The sequence below is a fragment of the Garra rufa genome, chromosome 22, assembly GCF_049309525.1.
Source record: "Garra rufa chromosome 22, GarRuf1.0, whole genome shotgun sequence".
In the NCBI taxonomy this organism is placed as follows: Eukaryota; Metazoa; Chordata; class Actinopteri; order Cypriniformes; family Cyprinidae; genus Garra; species Garra rufa.
Window position 1 is genome coordinate 40389523 of NC_133382.1, and position 19655 is coordinate 40409177.

Here is a 19655-nt window from a genome sequence, read left to right on the forward strand (position 1 = left end):
GCTAAGAACTTGATTTGGACAACATTAAAGGTGATTTTCTCATTATTTAGATTGTTTTGCACCCTCAGATTGCAGATTTTTAAATAGTTGTATCTCGGCCAAATATTGTCCTATCCTACAATTATATTTTTATTATTTTATTAGATTTTTTATTTCATTTTATTTGACTTGCCTGCCGTTTTTGGGCAACATTATTTCATTTTATTTTAGTTACTGATTTTTATTTTTTTACCTATCTGCCAATTATTGGGCAACATTTTTATTTATTTTTTTACCTGTCTGCCATTTTTGGGCAACATAATTTTATTATTATTATTTATTAATTTATTTAATTTTGTTACCCGCCTGCCATTATTGGGCAACCTAATTTTATTTTACTTTATTTTATTATTTTTATTTATTTATTTGTTTATTTTACCTGTCTGCCATTTTTTGGCAACCTAATTTTATTTTGCTTTATTTTATTCTTTTTATTTATTTTACCTGTCTGCCATTTTGGGGCAACTTTATTTTATTTTATTTGACCTGTCTGCCATTTTTAGGCAACATTATTTTATTTTTTATAATTATTTATTAATTTATTTAATTTTGTTACCTGCCTGCCGCTATTGGGCAACCTAATTTTATTTTACTTTATTTTATACAAAAATACATTGTATAGGTCAAAATGATCTTTCTTTTATGCCAAAAATCATTAGGACATTAAGTAAAGATGATGAAGAATATTTTGTAAATTTCCCACCATAAATGTATCAAAACTTAATTTCTGAATAATATTATGCATTGCTAAGAACTTAATTTGGACAACATTAAAGGTGATTTTCTCATTATTTAGATTGTTTTGCACCCTCAGATTGCAGATTTTTAAATAGTTGTATCTTGGCCAAATATTGTCCTATCCTAACAAACCATACATCAATGGAAAGCCTATTTATTTAACATTCAGATCTCAAAAATGTTACCCGTATGACTGGTTTTGTGGTCCAGGGTCACATATAATCATGCACTAATACATTTCCAATACTTATATATTGATATTATACTGTTTACTATTCTCCAGATGTTAAGTGTGATCATGAATGAGATGAGATGACAAATGTGTAAAGCGTATGTAATGATGATTGATGATGATTGAGTGATTTGGGTTTGCTGTCAGGGCTCTGCTGCATGTGTTTAGTCTGTAGGGTCGCAGTGAGATGTTGGTATATTTTGGAAACTGAACAGAAAGCCAGTCAGTCATCGAATTTCAGCTTCGGCACAGCCTCAGATGGGTTTTGACCGGCGGGTATTCATCCTAAACAAACAGCCGAGTGTCCTCAAATACCCGCCGTCCTCCCAGAGGATCGCTGGAGCTCATGAGACCTCATGGAGCTTTTGCATGTTTCCTGTAAGTGTCTCAGATGTTTCTCTTCTAAATCATCAGAAGAAAACACAATACAGCAATGACTTGGTAATCCAGAGCTCTAAAATGAACGTGGAGCGGTTCCGATCATGTTTTAGCTCAGACTTTTGACTTGGTAAAACAGTATTTGATGTCCATGTGTTTATGCATTTGGTCAGTAGTGGTGTAATAAGCCGGATAATGTGGAGGCGGTTTGTCTGCTGGAGCATCAGAGCACTAATCATCCCGTCAGGGTTTATTTAGTGATAATGACCGGCTGACTGCAGATCATCCCTTATTTGTTTCAAACATCTTTGTGATCTCGCAGACTTCAGAGGAGGAGAGAGTTTGTGAAGCCGATCATAGAGATGCTTTGATGCATTGCTCAGTTTCTCATATGGTAATGATCACCGCGTGTAGTCCAGACTCGTCTTTGTTTTCATGTTTAGTCTGGACCGGAGCTTCTCAGCCGGTTTTGCTGCAGGACATCGAGTGGCGACTGCAGTGAAAATGTTCAGAATGCAGAAATGTATAATTATGTATTTGATATATAATCATTCAAAGCATGTAATGGCACTTATTTATATTTGCTGTGTGTATTTTTTATTTTATTCAATGTGGGTTTGCTTATGTTTTGTGAGGATGATGGCATTTGTCGAACAAACTGACCATATTGATGTCAGAGTTATTAGCATTAACTAAAAATATATTTTAAAAAATATTTTGATTTAGTTTTACAAACAAAAAAAGTTGAACAAACAACACTGGTTGAAAAGTCAAATCACATTTATTCATTATTAAAACAGAAGTGTCATTATTCTGCTCAGTTAAGTTTTATTTAGTTTTATTTATTTTTTATTTTATTATGTATATATTTATATTTATTATGTATATATAAAGACACACACGTGTGACCGTGGACCACAAAACCAGTAATAAGGCAAAAAAAAAATGTATTGAGATTTATACATCAGCTGAATAAATAAGCTTTCCATTGATGTATGGTTTGTTAGGATCGGACAATATTTGGCACAGATACAACTATTTGAAAAAGGACAGCAGTGTTATTATTTATCATGATTCATTAGGCATTTGTGACCCTGGACCACAAAACCAGTCATAAGGTTAAATTTTACAAAACTGAGATGTATACATCATATGAAAGCAATAAATAAGCTTTCTATTGATGTATGGTTTGTTAGGATAGGACAATATTTGGCCGAGATACATCTATTTGAAAATCTGGAATCTGAGGGTGCAAAAAATCAAAATACTGAGAAAATCACCTTTAAAGTTGTCCAAATTAAGTTCTTAACAATGCATGTTACTAATCAAAAATTACATTTTGATATATTTATAGTAAGGATTTTACAAAAAATCTTCATGGAACATGATCTTTACTTAATTTCCTAATGATTTTTGGCATAAAAGAAAAATCAATAATTTTGACCCATACAATGTATTTTTGGCTATTGCTACAAATATACCCCAGCGACTTAAGACTGGTTTTGTGGTCCAGGGTCACATTTGTCTAATGTTTATACAGAGTGACAGATAAATTTGTGTATAAATAACATGTAGTTTGGCACAACCTTTGGCATATTTCTTTTATTTAAACCATGTAATAACCATATAATCGATAGCTGAATTGTTTTATTGTACACAATTGTATTTTTATTATTTTATTAGATTTTTTATTTGACCTGTTTTTGGACAACTTTATTTTATTTTATTTTATTTTAAGACCAGAGGCGGAGGATTGTGCATTTATGTTAACAAAGCTTGGTGCACGAACTCTGTTATTATTGGGAGACATTGCTCAGCTAACCTAGAGTTTCTCATGGTTAAGTGTAGACCGTTTTATCTGCCGCGGGAATTCACCTCCACCATAATAACTGCTGCTTACATTCCTCCTGACGCTGATGCCAAGCTTGCTATGAACGAACTTCATGCAGCCATCAGCAAACAACAAACTACTCACCCGGAGGCTGCATTTATTGTTGCGGGGGATTTTAATCACTCAGATTTAAAGACAGTACTCCCAAAATTTCACCAAAACATTTTCTGTCACACCAGAGGAAACAAAACTTTAGACCATGTATACACAAACATGGCTGAAGCTTATACTGTGACCCCCCTCCCCCACTTGGGACAATCTGACCACCTTTCTTTGTTCCTCACCCCCAAATACTCACCCCTCATCAACCGTGTGAAGCCATCAGTGAAGACCATCAAAGTGTTGCCACCTGTGGCTCTCACACGGACATTGACAGATACACTTCCTCTGTTCTGGATTACATTAATACTACCATAGACAGTGTTACAACCCAGAAACAGATCACCATATACCCAAATCAGAAGCCATGGATGAACAAGGAGGTGCGTCTCCTGCTGAAAGCACGCAACACTGCCTTCAGATCAGGTGATGCACAGGCCTACAGCACGTCCAGGGCTGATCTGAAGAGGGGCATCAAAAAGGCCAAGCACTGCTACAAACTTAAGCTAGAGGAGCACTTTTCTAACTCTGACCCTCGACGCATGTGGCAGGGCATTCAGGCCATCAGCGATTACAGACCCAGCCACTCCACCCCCACAGCCACTAATGTCTTCTTCCTGGATGAGCTTAATGACTTTTATGCTCGCTTTGAGAGAGACAATACAGACACTGCCACCAAGATCGTTCCCTCAACCGACCACTCGCCCATCACACTAACCTCCTCTGATGTACAGACCGCACTGAGCCGGATCAACGCACACAAGGCTGCTGGACCAGACGGTATTCCTGGCCGCGTACTGAGGGCATGTGCAGAGCAGCTCGCTGGGGTATTCACAGACATTTTTAACATGTCCCTTGCCCAAGCAATTGTACTGTACCAGCATGTTTTAAATCCACCTCCATTGTGCCAGTGCCGAAACACTCCAACCCAACATGCCTGAATGACTATCGCCCTGTAGCACTCACACCCATCATTATGAAGTGCTTCGAGCGGCTGGTCCTCTCACACCTCAAGAACTCTCAATCCTCACTGGACCCACACCAGTTTGCCTACCGTGGCAATAGGAGCACAGATGATGCAGTCTCCATAGCGCTGCACTCTGTACTCACACACCTGGACAATACAAACACTTATGCACGAATGCTGTTTGTTGATTTCAGCTCAGCATTCAACACTGTCAGACCATCTAAGTTAATCACCAAACTTAGAGACTTGGACATTAACACCTCACTGTGTAACTGGATTATGGATTTTCTGACTAACAGACCTCAGCATGTTAGGTCAGGCCACATCAGCTCCACTACTCTCACGCTCAACACTGGTGTGCCACAGGGCTGTGTGCTGAGCCCCTTCCTCTACTCCCTCTTCACCCACGACTGCAGGCCTGTGTATGGATCTAACTCCATCATCAAGTTCGCAGACGACACTACGGTGATCGGTCTCATCAGCAACAACGATGAGACTGCCTACAGGGAGGAGATTCAGCATCTGGCCACGTGGTGCACAGACAATAATCTGCTCCTTAACACCACCAAGACCAAGGAGCTCATTGTGGACTTCAGGAAGGGAAGAAGAGGTTCACACAAACCCATCCACATCAGTGGGATGGCTGTTGAGTCTGTTTCATCTTTTAAGTTCCTGGGGACCCACATTTCGGAGGATCTATCCTGGACCACCAACACCTCCAGCCTGGTCAAGAAGGCTCACCAGCGCCTCTTCTTCTTGAGAACACTCAAGAAGAACCAGCTGTCCTCAGCTATCCTGGTGAACTTCTATCGCTGCACGATAGAAAGCATCCTTACGAACTGTGTCACAGTCTGGTACGGAAGCTGCTCTGTTGCGGAGCGGTGAAAACTGCCCAACGCATCATAGGGACTCCACTTCCATGCATTGAGGACATTCATAAGAAACACTGTCTGCGTCGAGCACGCAGTATTCTTAAGGATTCCTCTCACCCCGCCCACAAACTTTTTTCTCTCCTGCCTTCCGGCAGGCGCTTCAGATGCCACAGGACTAGAACCAGCAGACTGAGGAACAGCTTCTTTCCCAGAGCTGTCTCCTTATTGAACTCTGCCCCCCACTGACACCCGCCCCTCTCACCCACCCCACACTCGCCCCACTACCATTGCACTATTTAATATTCTTTGCACTACACTGTACATACCCATTTGTAATGCACATTTCCATTGCACATATACATATTGTAAATCTGTGATAAATCTAGGCATGTCTATTTGTAAATTCCTGCTTCAGTAAACAGCAACCTGTATATTATGTTCATATCTACCTGCAATTTACATTATAGTTAATAGCAACCTGTATATTATGTTCATCTATTTGTACATCCTAATTGTAGTTAATTATCATCTGTAAATTATGCTCACAGTACTTCATCTGTAAATATTATCCATATGCACTTATAACTTATAAATTATACCTATATCCTGCACTTGCTGCTTATTGCACTCCTGGTTAGACCTAACTGCATTTCGTTGCCTTGTACTTGTACATGTGCAATGACAATAAAGTTGAATCTAATCTAATCTAATCTAATTTTAGTTATTGATTAATTTTTTTTTACCTATCTGCCATTTTTGGGCAACATTATTTTATTATTTTTATTATTCTTATTCTTGTTTATTAATTTACTTAATTTTGTTACCCGCCTGCCATTATTGGGCAACCTAATTTTATTTTGCTTTGTTCTTTTTATTGATTTATTTATTTTACCTGTCTGCCATTTTTGGGCAACATTATTTTATTTTATTTTATTTATTTATTTATTTATTGTTATTATTATATTTATTGTTATTATTATTATATTTTTTATTTTATTTTATTTTATTTTGCCTGTCTGCCATTTTTGGGCAACATTATTTTATTATTATTATTATTTATTAATTTATTTAAATTTGTTAAATTTGTTATGTAAATTTGTTATTTTATTTTACTTTATTTTATTATTTTTTTAAATTTATTTTTTATTTTATCTGTCCAGCATTTTTGGGCAACATTATTTTATTTATTTATTTATTTTTATTTTTTTATTGTGTTATTATATATGTAGTTTCATTTTTATTAACTAATATAATAAAGATTACATTTTTTATAATTTTTTTATTTTACTAGTTTATAACCCTCCAGTATATAAATCACTCTGTTTTTTCCTGTTTGTTTTTTTTTATCTGTGTTTCCAGTCCATCAGTCTGATTGAGCGCGGGAATCCGTCCCGGAGTCTGGAGCAGGTGTGCCGCTGGGCGAACACCCAGCAGAGGCTCGACCCCGAGCACGCCGAGCATCACGACCACGCCATCTTCCTCACCAGGCAAGATTTTGGTCCCGCAGGTATGCAAGGTACTGTGTTTCTCTCGATCGAGGCTGTGCAGAGTAAGTGCTTCTTTCTGCTTCTGTTCTCCGACGGTTGGCATCGAGATGCCCAGGACACTGGTCAGGATTCGACCGTCAAACACCAGCTAATCTGATTCCAGACCGTGTATAAACTGGGCATCGGTGCCAACCTGTAGCAACCAAAAATACTCTTTGACCGCCACGTTGCGAAGGAGAGTTTTTGGCATGTAGAGGAAAAGAAAACATCTTTATTAGTAGCTATGCACTCAATACTAATATTTTTAGTTTTTTTTTATAAAATTTTCTTTCTAGATAGTTTGGTGAAATTTCCTGTGTTTCACAAAGTTGTCGTTATTCTTGCATGCATGCTGTTTAAAGGGATAGTTCACCCAAAAATGAAAATTTTTGAAAGATGTTACTAACCAAACAGTTGACGGCAGCCATAGTATTTTTTTTTCCATACTATGGAAGTCAATGGCTACCGTCAGTAAATTAAGACAGAAGTTTCATTTTTGGGTGATATCCTTTTAAAATTATTAGATTAAACCATCTTTAGTAACAGTTGTAGTAGTTATAGTTGAGTTACTGTATTGGGCATCTTATTCAGGATAGACGGCTAAATTAATTTGGTGTAAATAAAAACGAGTCTGTGAGGGATTTACAGTTTATTCAAAGGATTGTGTTGTTGTGTAATTTGGTGTTAATCAAAACTGATATAATAATCAGAAAAATTAGACAAAATAGACTGACTGTACATCTGTCACAGCCTCATTTCTATTCACTATGACTAAGATCCATAACTGATATGTTAGAATTACATTAAACCATTTTTTCACAAAGATGTATTAACTTAGAACTATGAACATGTTTTAATCTGTTTTATCAAAAACAGTTGAAATTTGTGTTTAATAGATGGAGTGTTTGAACTGTGGGAGGTAGTGTTATTTTAGTATCATTAATATGTTATTATTATAGTTTTTGTTAATATTTAGATTTATATATATATATATATATATATATATATATATATATATATATATATATATATATATATATATATATATATATATTGTTTTCATTTTAGTTAAACTTTTAGAAATGTTTATTTTTAATAGGGCTTTTTTCCAAGTAGCTAGTTTAGTTTAGTTTAGTTTTTTGAAAAACCAAGACTAATAAAAATAGTTTTTTTATGGTGTAGATTAAAATGAAATGTCAAATATTAAATTATGGCTTGCTTCAAATACAGCAGCACCAAAAAAACATAGTATTACTGTCATTGTTCTTCTATGTGTTCATATGTTTTTGTTAATATTTAGAATTAGAATTTTATATTTTATAGTTTATTTTATTTTTTTTTACAAGTTTTAATAATTTTGTTGCACGTTTTTGGCTTTTTTAAATTAGTATTTGATTTTTAAATACGACTTTATAGCTTTTATTATTTTTAAATAACATTTTTATTTTTTGTAATTAAAAAATTGTTACATTTTAAAATGAATAAATAATGGCTTGCTTAAAATACAGCAGCAACAAAAAAACTTAATTGTTCTTGTTAGTGTGTAAATGTTTTTGTTAATATATTGAATAAGATTTTAATTATTTTTTCCTGTTTTCATTTTAATTTGACTGTTTTAAAAAAAAAATAGCATGTGTTTGGCTTTTTAAATTAGTTTTTAAATTTTAAATACGTTTATATATCTTTAATAATTTATTATTTATTTATTTTTTAATTAATAAAATATGGCTTGCTTAAAATACAGCAGAACCAAAAAAACTTGGTGTGTAAATATGTTTTTGTTAATATTTTGAACTAGGTTTTAATTTTATATTTTCTATTTTTCTATTTTAGTTTTAACAATTTTCTTGCACATTTTTGGATTTTTTAATTAGTTTTTGATTTTTTTTTATATGTCTATATAGATTTTTTTTTTAATTATTAAATTATGGCTTATTTTAAATACAGCAGCTCCAAAAAAAACTTCACTATTTATTGTTCTTTCAAGTGTGTCAAATTGTTTTTGTTAATATTTTTTGCTATATACTTTAAGCTTGAATAATTTTTTTGCATGCTTTTGTCTTTTTTTTAATTCGTTTAGATTGTTTAAATACATCTATATAGCTTTTATACATTTTTATTTATTAGTTTTAGCTTATTTAGTGTAATAGTACTTTAAACTAAACAAAATAAAAATGAGAAATGTTGTTTTGGCAACCAGTGGAAATTAAACCAAAAGTTTCACTTAACATTTGTTTTGAAAAACCAAGGTTAATAAACATCAACACAGGTTTCTGTACTGTAAATTAAAAAGAAAGGTCAAATATTAAAGTACAGCTAGCTTAAAATACAGCAGCACCGAGAAATATATATCAGTCTTTCTTCTAAGTGTGTAAATGTCATCGCATTAGATGCAATTATTAACGTCACAGTTTTTCATGATTGTTGAAGCCTGTGTGTTTTGGTGTTTTTAATAAATGTAGAGAATCACATTTTTGGATTTCAAACCCCACAAATATCCTTTATGCTTATAAATCTGTGCATCTTTCTTTACAAAAATGGCTCTTGATTTAATATCTTGCAATGACATTCACACACCGACTACGTTATTTTATTTTATTTTTTCCATGATTGTCCTGCGTTTGACTCTCACACTCACAGTGGTGCTCCTGTCAGTCAGTCTTTTTGAAGTTTAGGCACTCGTTTCTGATGGATGTGTGTTTAGGTTTCGTGATCCTTGTGTGATTTTTAAAGAGAGTCAGTAATACCTGTTTTGTGTTTGGCACGTCTGCTGTTGCTACGCCACGGCCTCTGTTGTGCCCATAACATCGCTCAAAAGGCAACCTATTACCCCGAGGGCAAACATCACACTCCCGTCCCAAGCTTTAACCCTCATTCAGGGCCCAAATATAGACACATGCTTACAGTAATACTCTCGACTGAAGGTGTTTGGGAAACGGCCAGCACCTGAAGGCCGGTGTTGGAGTGGATCTCCCAATGAAGTCAGGCAGTAACTGGAAGGCCCTGATTCAGCAGTTCCTGTGTTATTAACCGCACTAGTGATTTTGGAATGATGTGGTTTGGAAAAGGATCAGGGGAACTTGTTTTATAGCTGTCAAACCTTTGTTCTTTTTAATAAAGTGTCAGTGAAAGGAGAAACTTCACCTTCAGATGCTGTTCATCCACCTCCAGGCATCAAGATAAATGTTACTTGTTATTTTTACGTTTATTTTATACAAGCTTTGCCAGTTTTTGCAGTCCTGTTTTAAAAAATTTAAGTGGTTTAAAACTTAAAAGTTTTACACTGCATACAATTCTTTTCTTAGATTTTTTTGTCTTGTTTCCATAAAACAAAATATTTAAAAAATTCTAGGATTTTCTAGATGAGTAAAAATTCAGAAAAAAACAAGTCAAAATTAAGTGCGTTTTTGCTTGAAGCAAGCTAAATAATCTGTTAAATAATCTTGTTTTCTGTTTGAAATAATTTTTTTGTTTGCTTACCCCATTGGCAGATTATTTAGCTTGTTCTAAGCAAAAATGCACTTAATTTTGATTTTTTTTTTTTTTTCTGAAAACAAGAAAATAATTTTTAATCGTCTAGAAAATCCTTCTTGATTTAAGAATTTTTTGATATTTTGACTGGAAAAGAGACAAAACATCAAGAAGTAAGAAAAGCATTTTTTTTTTTTTTTTTTTTTGCTGTGTAAACAATGATTTGTGTATTTTTCATTGTTCTCTGGCAATAAAAAATATAGGTTCTTTAAGTGTAAATGTTGTTTTGTAGTGTATACTATACATGTGTAAATATATATATATATATATATATATATATATATATATATATAGTCAAGCCCAAAATTATTCAAACCCTTGGCAAATTCTGACTTAAAGTTTTTTTGAGCAGAAATGACACAGGCGTCTCCCAAAAGATAATAAGACGATGTACAAGAGGCATCATTGTTGAAAAAAATATTTCTCAGCTTTTATTTACATTTGAACAAAAAGTGGCATGTCCAAAATTATTCATACCCTTCTCAATAATCAATAGAAAAGCCTTTTATTGGCTATTACAGCAATCAAACGCTTCCTATAATTGCTGACCAGCTTTTTGCATGTCTCCACTGGTATTTTTGTCCATTCGATATGGGTATTTAATATGGAGTCAGAATAAGCGTGTTGTTTGTTTTAGAATTTTTACATTAATATTGTATACACTGAATGACAATGTAACATTATTTCAGCCAAATTTTGACATTTTATACTTCAAAAACGTATTTGAAACTTTAAAAGTAGACACTTTACTTACATTTTATGTGCTTTCTATGGACAAAAAAAAACTTTTGTAAATTTCTTTTGACCCATCTTTCTCACTCTGCTGCATTCCAGCATTTTTTTTTTTTTTTTTCATTCAGCCTCTATTCCATATAAATGAAATTAGCTTGATAAATTCAGGAAACACTTTTTTTTTTTTTTTTTTTTTTACTTGTCGTTCTGACATGCTGTAGAAAAGGTTCAGGTGTGTTTATGTCAACATGTTTATGGTTGTTAGTGGGCAAACTTGTTGATAATCCAGTAGCATCCTGCGTGAACCATCTTCATGTGGCAACGATATTGTGGATTAATGTCATCTAAAACCCTGTGATTACAGCACTGCTGCCGCTTGACAACGCAACGCTTTCCCAGAGCAATGCAAAGCTGCATTCACCTGGACGACATTTATCTGAGGACAGATAAACGGCTCAGCTAGCAGCTTGATTTTATGCAACTCTTTGCTGGCTAAATACATTTTTGATTTTTTGTTGTTGTTCTGGTTATGCAAAAAAATCCAATAAAACCTACATGGCTGCTGGGCAGCAGGAATATCACTAGTATTACACATGCGATCAAACCTTGCTGGATCGGCCCAGTTATTATTGATGCTTTAACAACAGGCATTAAAACACTGAATGCTTCATAAACTTCTCATAATCTGCATCTTCTGCTTTTCACCTGCATGCCAAAGACTGTCGGTGATTTCAATAGCATGAGTGAGCGTTTCATTAAAAAGAGCCCAGGCTGGCTTTAACCTCTGGAGCAGCTCAGCTAAACTAAAGCTCTAGCACTGCACATCTCTTGATCGAGTGTGGGTCTCTGTCTGTGTTGTGCTTTTTGTGTGTCGTATGAACACTAAGTCTTGTTTAATGTGGCTAATAGTTGTGTGGGATTGGTCGGGAAAGCTTTTCGGGTAGCGGCTGCTTGTGCGCTTCTATGTATGTGGAGACAACGGTGAAAAGTTGAACACAAAAACTATTGTCACTCAAAAATTTCAGTCAAAAAATTTCACAAATACTTAAAATAAACTAAAAGTAACATTGAATTAAACAAGAAATGTTGAAGTGGCAGAACTGGGATATTATTTTCTTTCAAAACATACTCCAATTAAGTTTTTATTTTAATTAAACTACTTTTATTTATAGCTTATAATGAATTAAATGTACACTACCATTCAAGTTTGGGACAGTATTTTAAAGATATTAATACTTTTATTCATCAAGGATGCATTAAAGTGATTGAAAGAGTCAGCAAATACATTTATAATGTTATAAAAGATTTTTATTTTAAATAAATGCTGTTCTTTTAAACTTTCTATTCATCTGTGAATCCTGAAAAATTAAATGCTTCACTGTTTCCACAAAAATATTGGGCAGCACAATTGTTTTCGACATTTTATAATAATCATAAACGTGTCTTTAATAAATCAGCATATTAGAATGATTTCTGAAGGATCATGTGACTCTGAAGACTGGCGTAATGATGCTGAAAATTCAGCTTTGATCACAGAAATAAATTCCGTTTTAACAGATATTTATGTAGAGAACAACTGTTTTAAATTAAAATAATATTTCATAATTTTCACAGTAGTTTTGATTAAATAAATGCAGCCTTACTGAGCAGAAGAGACTTTTGAATGGTAGTGATTGAAATATACACTACCATTAAAGTTTTGGGACAATACGATTTTTATTTGAAGGAAATTAATACTTTTATTCAACAAGGATGTATTAAATTGATCAAAAGTGACAGTAAAGACATTTATAAGGGTACAAAAGACTTTTATTTTTAATAAATGCTGTTCTTTTAAACTTTTTATTCATCTTTGAATCCTGAAAAATCAAATGCATCACCATTTCCACAAAAATATTGGTCAGCACAACCGTTTTCGACATTGATAGTAATCAGAAATGTTTCTTGAGCAGCAAATCAGCATATCAGAATGATTTCTGAAGGATCATGTGACAAAGATTGGAGTAATGATGCTGAAAATTCAGCTTTGATCACAGAAATAAATTACATTTTAACAGATATTCACATAGAAAACAACTGTTTTAAATTAAAATATTATTTCATAATTCATTTTTACAGTAGTTTTGATCAAATAAACAGCCTTGGTGAGCAGAAAAATACTTTTGAATGGTAGTGAATGAAAAATACACTACCATTCAATTTTGGGAGAGTAGGATTTTTATTCGAAGGAAATTATTACTTTTGTTTACCAAGAATGCATTAAATTTGATTGTGAAAAGTGACAGTAAAGACATTTAATAATGGGCAGCACAACTGTTTTCATCATTGCTAATAATCAGAAATGTTTCTTGAGCAGCCAATCAGCATATCAGAATGATTTCTGAAGGATCATGTGACACAAAGATTGGAGTAATGATGCTGAAAATTCAGCTTTGAACACTGGAATAAATTATATTTTACTATATATTCACATAGAAAACAACTATTTTGAATTGTAATAATATTTTAGATTTTTTAAGTATTTTTGATCAAATAAACGCAGCCTTGGTGAGCAACAAGAGACTTTTGAATGGTAGTGTATCTTTATAATAAACAGCAGCTCACGTGGTTTTGAAACCGAGCAGCATAGCACAAAAAACTTTTTTTAAAGTGGTATTTAAAGTTCAAAATTGCCGTTGCGGAACAGTGAAGTGATTGTGTCAAAAAAGTTGGTCTTTTTTGAGTTGGGTGTGCTTTGATGTGTTTGATTTGACAGTGACCCGCAGCTCTTTGAACAGGAAGGAATCTTAGACTTTCCAAATGAAACTCACCTGGCTCTGATCTGACTTCTCCAATGTCCCGCATTCCAGTTCATCATCGTTTCTCTTTGATCTCTGTCGCCCAGGTTACGCCCCGGTAACGGGCATGTGCCACCCGCTGCGGAGCTGCACGCTCAACCACGAAGACGGCTTTTCCTCTGCCTTCGTGGTGGCGCACGAAACCGGACACGTGTAAGTTCACTTCTACTTTGTGAGCATGCTATTAGTATTTAATATCCTGTAGGTAAAGCACGGCGCATTGGCATGTGTTTCCAGAAATTGCTTCTGTATTTTTTATAATAATTATGCTTATGACATGAGCTCATGAACATGAAAATTTAAATGCACTCATTCTCAGGCCATCCCAGATGTAGATGAGTTTGTTTCTTCATCAGGTTTGGAGAAAAGCATCATTTCATCACTTGCTTAGCAATGGATCCTCTGCAGTGAATGGGTGCCGTCAGAATGAGAGTCCAAACAGCTGATAAAAACATCACAATAACCCTCAAGTAATCCACACCACTCCAGTCCATCAGTTTCATCTTGAGAAGACAAAAGCTGAAACAAATCCATCAAGACGTTTTTAACCAAAATACGAGTCCATAATAATGTTTCCTTCAGTGAAAAAGTCTATCCATCTCCATCCATCTCCTGTATTATGGACTCGGATTTTAGCCTGAAGTAGTTTTTTGGTTGCTTCAAGATGTTAACTGATGGACTGGAGTGGTGTGGATTATTGTGGTGTTTTTATCAGCTGTTTGGACTCTCATTCTGACGGCACCCATTCACTTGAGTGAATGAAGAAACAAAGTCATCTACACTGCCTCTCAAAAGTTTGCGATCAGCAAGACTTGTAATGTTTTTTAAAGAAGTCTCTTCTGCTTATCAAGGCTGCATTTATTTGATTAAAAACACTGAAAAAACAGTAGTATTGCAAAATGTTATTACAATATAAAATAATGTTTTTTTATATACTGTAAAATGTAATTTATTACTGTGATGCAAAGCTGAATTTTCATCAGCTCTTTTGGATCAATAAGATTTTTAATGTTTTTTTAAGTCTATTATGCTCATCAAAGTTCCATTTATTTGATCAAAAATACAGGAAAAAAGTAATATTATGAAATATTATTGTTATTCAAAATAACAGGTTTTTTTTGTATTTTAAAATACTTTAAAATATATTTTATTTCTGTGATGTAAAGCTGAATTTTCATCAGCGACCAGTCTTCAGTGTCACATGATCCTTCAGAAATCATTCTAATATACTGATTTATTACTTTTATTATCAGTGTTGGAAACAGTTGTGCTGCTATTTTTTTTGGAACCTGTAGTTTGTTTTTTTTTTTCAGGATTATTTGATAAATAAAAAGTTAAAAAGAACAGCATTTATTCAAATTATGTAGCTTTTCTAAGAATGTAAATCACTTTTTATTAATTTAACACATCCTTGGGGAATAAAAAAAGAAAGAATACAAATTTAAGAACCCCAAATGTTTGAACAGTAGTGTATATTGTTAGAAAATCTTTCTATTTTAAATAAATGCTGTTCTTTCTAACCTTTTATTAAGCAAAGAATCCTGAAAAAAAGTGTTACAGGTTCCAAAAAAATATTAAGCAGCACATCTGTTTCCAACACTGATAATAAATCAGCATATTAGAATGATTTCTTAAGGATCATGTTACCTTAAATTGTTTTAATTACAAATAAAAATAAACTCTTAATGTATGTTAATATAGAAAAAACATTGTTTTACATCATAATAATATTCAAGAATAAAGTTGAAATGTTTTGAGAATAAAGTCGAAATATTTCGACAATAAAGTCAAATTATTTTGAGAATAAAGTCGAAATTACGAGAATAAAGTTGAAATATTTAGAGAACATTGTTTTACATCGTAATAATATTTTACAATATTACATTTTTTTCCTTATTTTTATTCAAATGAACATAGCTTTGATAAGCATAAGTAACTTCTTTAATCTCACTGATCCCAAACTTTTGAGCAGTATTGTATATTTTGGATAGCCCGAGGGTGAGCACATTTTCAGGTGAGCTATTTATTTAAGTTGCAATAGTGAAATGTTGCACTAATTCATTTGCATGCATTTAAAAATGCCAAAGAATGGCGATAAAGCGCTGCCAGGAAAAAGCTACTCATTCAGCCAGTTGATGAGGAATCATTCAGAGTGATAAAATATACAAAGCATCTATTATATGCCTGATATGCATGAAAATCAAAAAGAAATATGAAATTGCTCAGCGTGTCCATTGCATTATGATCAAAATTAGTTGAACGGACACGGTCATTTCAACTCATAAGTAGGAACATCCCTTCTCAATAGCGCCCCCTGTAGGACAGAGCTCTGCCATGATAACGACTGGCTCCTTTTGCCACTTTCCAAGATGTTTTACATTTTCTGGTTCATTCCAGGTCTTAAGTAACTCCTTTCGGCTCAGACGCTTTGGAGAACATACATGAATCATTGGCTGTTCTTCACTGCGGTCTGTTTCCTCATAATGTGATTCATCAGCGATGACTGACTGCACATTTAGTGTTTGTTGTGTCTCTATGAACACTGACAACAGTCACATGAGCTGGAAGCTCTTGTTTCACGGCGAATTCACAAAGTCAGCAGAATCCAGTCTTTCTCGCTCGTGACTCTACATGCCGAAAAGATCTGTTTTGGATGTTCCAGCACTGCTGGAAATGTCGAGAAGCTGCTTTAAGACTTACCTTATCAAGCATACAGTGGTCAACATTTGAAGTGGATCAGAAAAGTTGTCCTAAGACAAGAATGGGTATTGTTTTGGTTTTAGGAGAACTTTGAAAGGTTTTGATCCACTTTAGATGTAGTTAAAGTCACATAAACACTGTATGCCAACCACTTTAGATCATGGAAGTAAAGTATTTCTGAATGAAACCAGATTAGTTTTATTAATGATGAATTGATTGAATGATGAAAAGTGTCTCTGTTTGACAAATAGTTATAAAAATATGATGGATAGATGAGGTCAGCTCAAAAGTTGTTTCATTAATGTCATTAAATTTAGGTGTAAGTGAAGATTAAGACTAAAACATTTTTCTTTTCTTGCAATGTGCACAAATGAATCATTTTTAATAAGATTGGTAACGCTATTCAAGGCAAGTTCCATTTTTTTTAAATATATTAGTGTTAGAATATATATACACTACCGTTCAAAATGTATCTTTAAATTTATTTGAATTAATTTAAATTCAGCTTTGCATCACTGGGATAAATTACATTTTACAATATTTTCACATGGAATGCAATTATTTTAAATTGTAATATTTTTTTTCTTTTCTTATAATGTGCACAAAAGAATCATTCTTAATAAGACTGGTAACACTATTCAAGACAAGAAACAATTTTTTAAAAATATATTAGTGTTTGAATATATATACACTACCGTTCAAAATGTTTTTGTTTTTTTTATTTGAATTAATTTAAAATGTACATTAATTTTTATATTTTTTAGGAATCATTAAATTGATTAAAAGTGGCTGTAAAGGTTTTTATAATGTTACAAAACATTTCTGTTTAACATTAATTGTTCTTTTGAACTTTACATTCGTCAAAACATTTTCTAATTAGCATATTAGAAAGGATCATGTGACACTGAAGGCTGGAGTAATGATGCTGAAAATTCAGCTTTGCATCACTGGAATAAATTACAATTTACAATATTTTCACATGGGAAAAAATATTTTAAATTGTAATAATATTTTACAATATTACTGTTTTTACTATATTTGTAATCCAAAAAATGCATCTTTGGTGAGCAAAAGTCGTATCCAGCGTTTAAGTGGTAGTGTAATTTAACTTGACCTTATCACAAATAAATGCTAAACACAACTAATGAAATAATCTGAAAACGTAGTAATAAACAACTCATATAAATATTACACTACAAATAAGCTATGCAGAAAATGAGTCATCCTGTTTGATTACATTGACACTATTTTCTGTTTGTGTTGATTGTTTCAGGCTGGGAATGGAGCATGACGGTCAGGGGAACCGCTGCTCGGATGAGACCAGTATGGGCAGCATCATGGCTCCGCTGGTCCAGGCTGCGTTTCACCGCTATCACTGGTCCCGCTGCAGCAAACAGGAGCTCAACCGATACCTCCAGTAAGAAACTGTTCCTTACGTCTGCACTGATCCTCAGTATCCATCACAGAAGAGGATTCTGGAGATGAAGCATGAGTGAAAATGGCTAACATAATTTACAGATCCTCATTTTGTGCCTTTTGTGTTCAGCTAAAGAAAATCATCTCTTAAAAGAACAATAGCGTTCTCTTAATTGAACAATAGCCACTGATATTTTAATGTCTTAATAGCCATTGATATTTAATGAATGAATGAATGAGGCATTTACGTGCTTTCATTGTTTATTTCTGTAGTTTAAGATGATGTCTTAGTGCTACATAAAAAAAAAAAGATCTATGTCGTAATATTCCGAGAATAAAGTCTAAATTACGAGAGTAAGTTAAAATATTTTGAGAATTAAGTAGAAATTACGAGAATAAAGTCAATTTTATTCTCAAAATATTTATAATTATTCTCGTAATTTCGTCTTTATTCTCGTAATATTTCAACTTTATTTTCATAATTTCAAATCGAAATTACGAGAATAAAGTCAAAATATTACGAGAATAAAGTCGAAATTATGAGAATAAAGTTGAAATATTTCTAAAATAAATGTTTAATATTTAGTGAATAAAGTCCAAGTTGCAAAAATAAAGTCGAAATTTCAAAAATAAAGTTGAAATATTTCAAGAATAAAGTCTAAATATTTCAAGAATAAAGTCGAAATGTTTTAAGAATAAAGTCAAATTATTTAGAGAATAAAGACGAAATATTACGAAAATTAAATTTAAATATTTCAAGAATAAAGACGAAATTACGAGAATTAAAAACAAAATATTACAAGAATAGTCAAAATATTTAAAGAATAAAGTCAAAATATTTTGAGAATAAAGTTGTAATATTTAGTGAATAAAGTCTAAATATTACGAGAATAAAGTCGAAATTTAGTGAATAAAGTCGAAGTTGCGAAAATAAAGTCGAAATTTTTTAAGAATAAAGTCAAATTATTTTGAGAATAAAGACGAAATATTACGAAAATTAAGTTGAAATATTTCAAGAATAAAGCCGAAATTACGAGAATAAAAACAAAATATTACAAGAATAAAGTCAAAATATTTAAAGAATAAAGTCAATATATTTTGAGAATAAAGTTGTAATATTTAGTGAATAAAGTCTAAATATTACGAGAATAAAGTTGAAATTTTGCAAATAAAGTTGAAAAATTTAGAGAATAAAAACGAATATTTCAAGAATAAAGTTGAAATATTTTGAGAATAAAGTTGAAATATTTTGAGAATAAAGTTGTAATATTTAGTGAATAAAGTCTAAATATTAAGAGAATAAAATTTAAATTTTGCAAATAAAGTTGAAAAATTTAGAGAATAAAAACGAATATTTCAAGAATAAAGTTGAAATATTTTGAGAATAAAGTTGAAATATTTTGAGAATAAAGTTGAAATATTTTGAGAATAAAGTTGTAATATTTAGTGAATAAAGTCTAAATATTACGAGAATAAAGTCGAAATTTAGTGAATAAAGTCGAAGTTGCGAAAATAAAGTCGAAATTTCAAAAATAAAGTTGAAATATTTCAAGAATAAAGTCGAAATGTTTTAAGAATAAAGTCAAATTATTTAGAGAATAAAGACGAAATATTACAAAAATTAAATTGAAATATTTCAAGAATAAAGCCGAAATTATGAGAATTAAAAAACAAAATATTACAAGAATAAAGTCAAA

At 32.5% G+C, this 19655-nt stretch overlaps 1 protein-coding gene across 1 annotated transcript in view; it reads left to right on the forward strand.

Moving 5' to 3' along the window:
- adamts14 (ADAM metallopeptidase with thrombospondin type 1 motif, 14) overlaps nucleotides 1–19655 on the forward strand; it is a 99625-nt gene that overhangs the window by 60782 nt on the left and 19188 nt on the right. The window contains exons 6-8 of the mRNA XM_073827984.1: nucleotides 6576–6723; nucleotides 13890–13995; nucleotides 17816–17959. Coding sequence (XP_073684085.1) covers nucleotides 6576–6723; nucleotides 13890–13995; nucleotides 17816–17959 — 398 coding nt within the window. The remainder of the gene's footprint in view (nucleotides 1–6575; nucleotides 6724–13889; nucleotides 13996–17815; nucleotides 17960–19655) is intronic.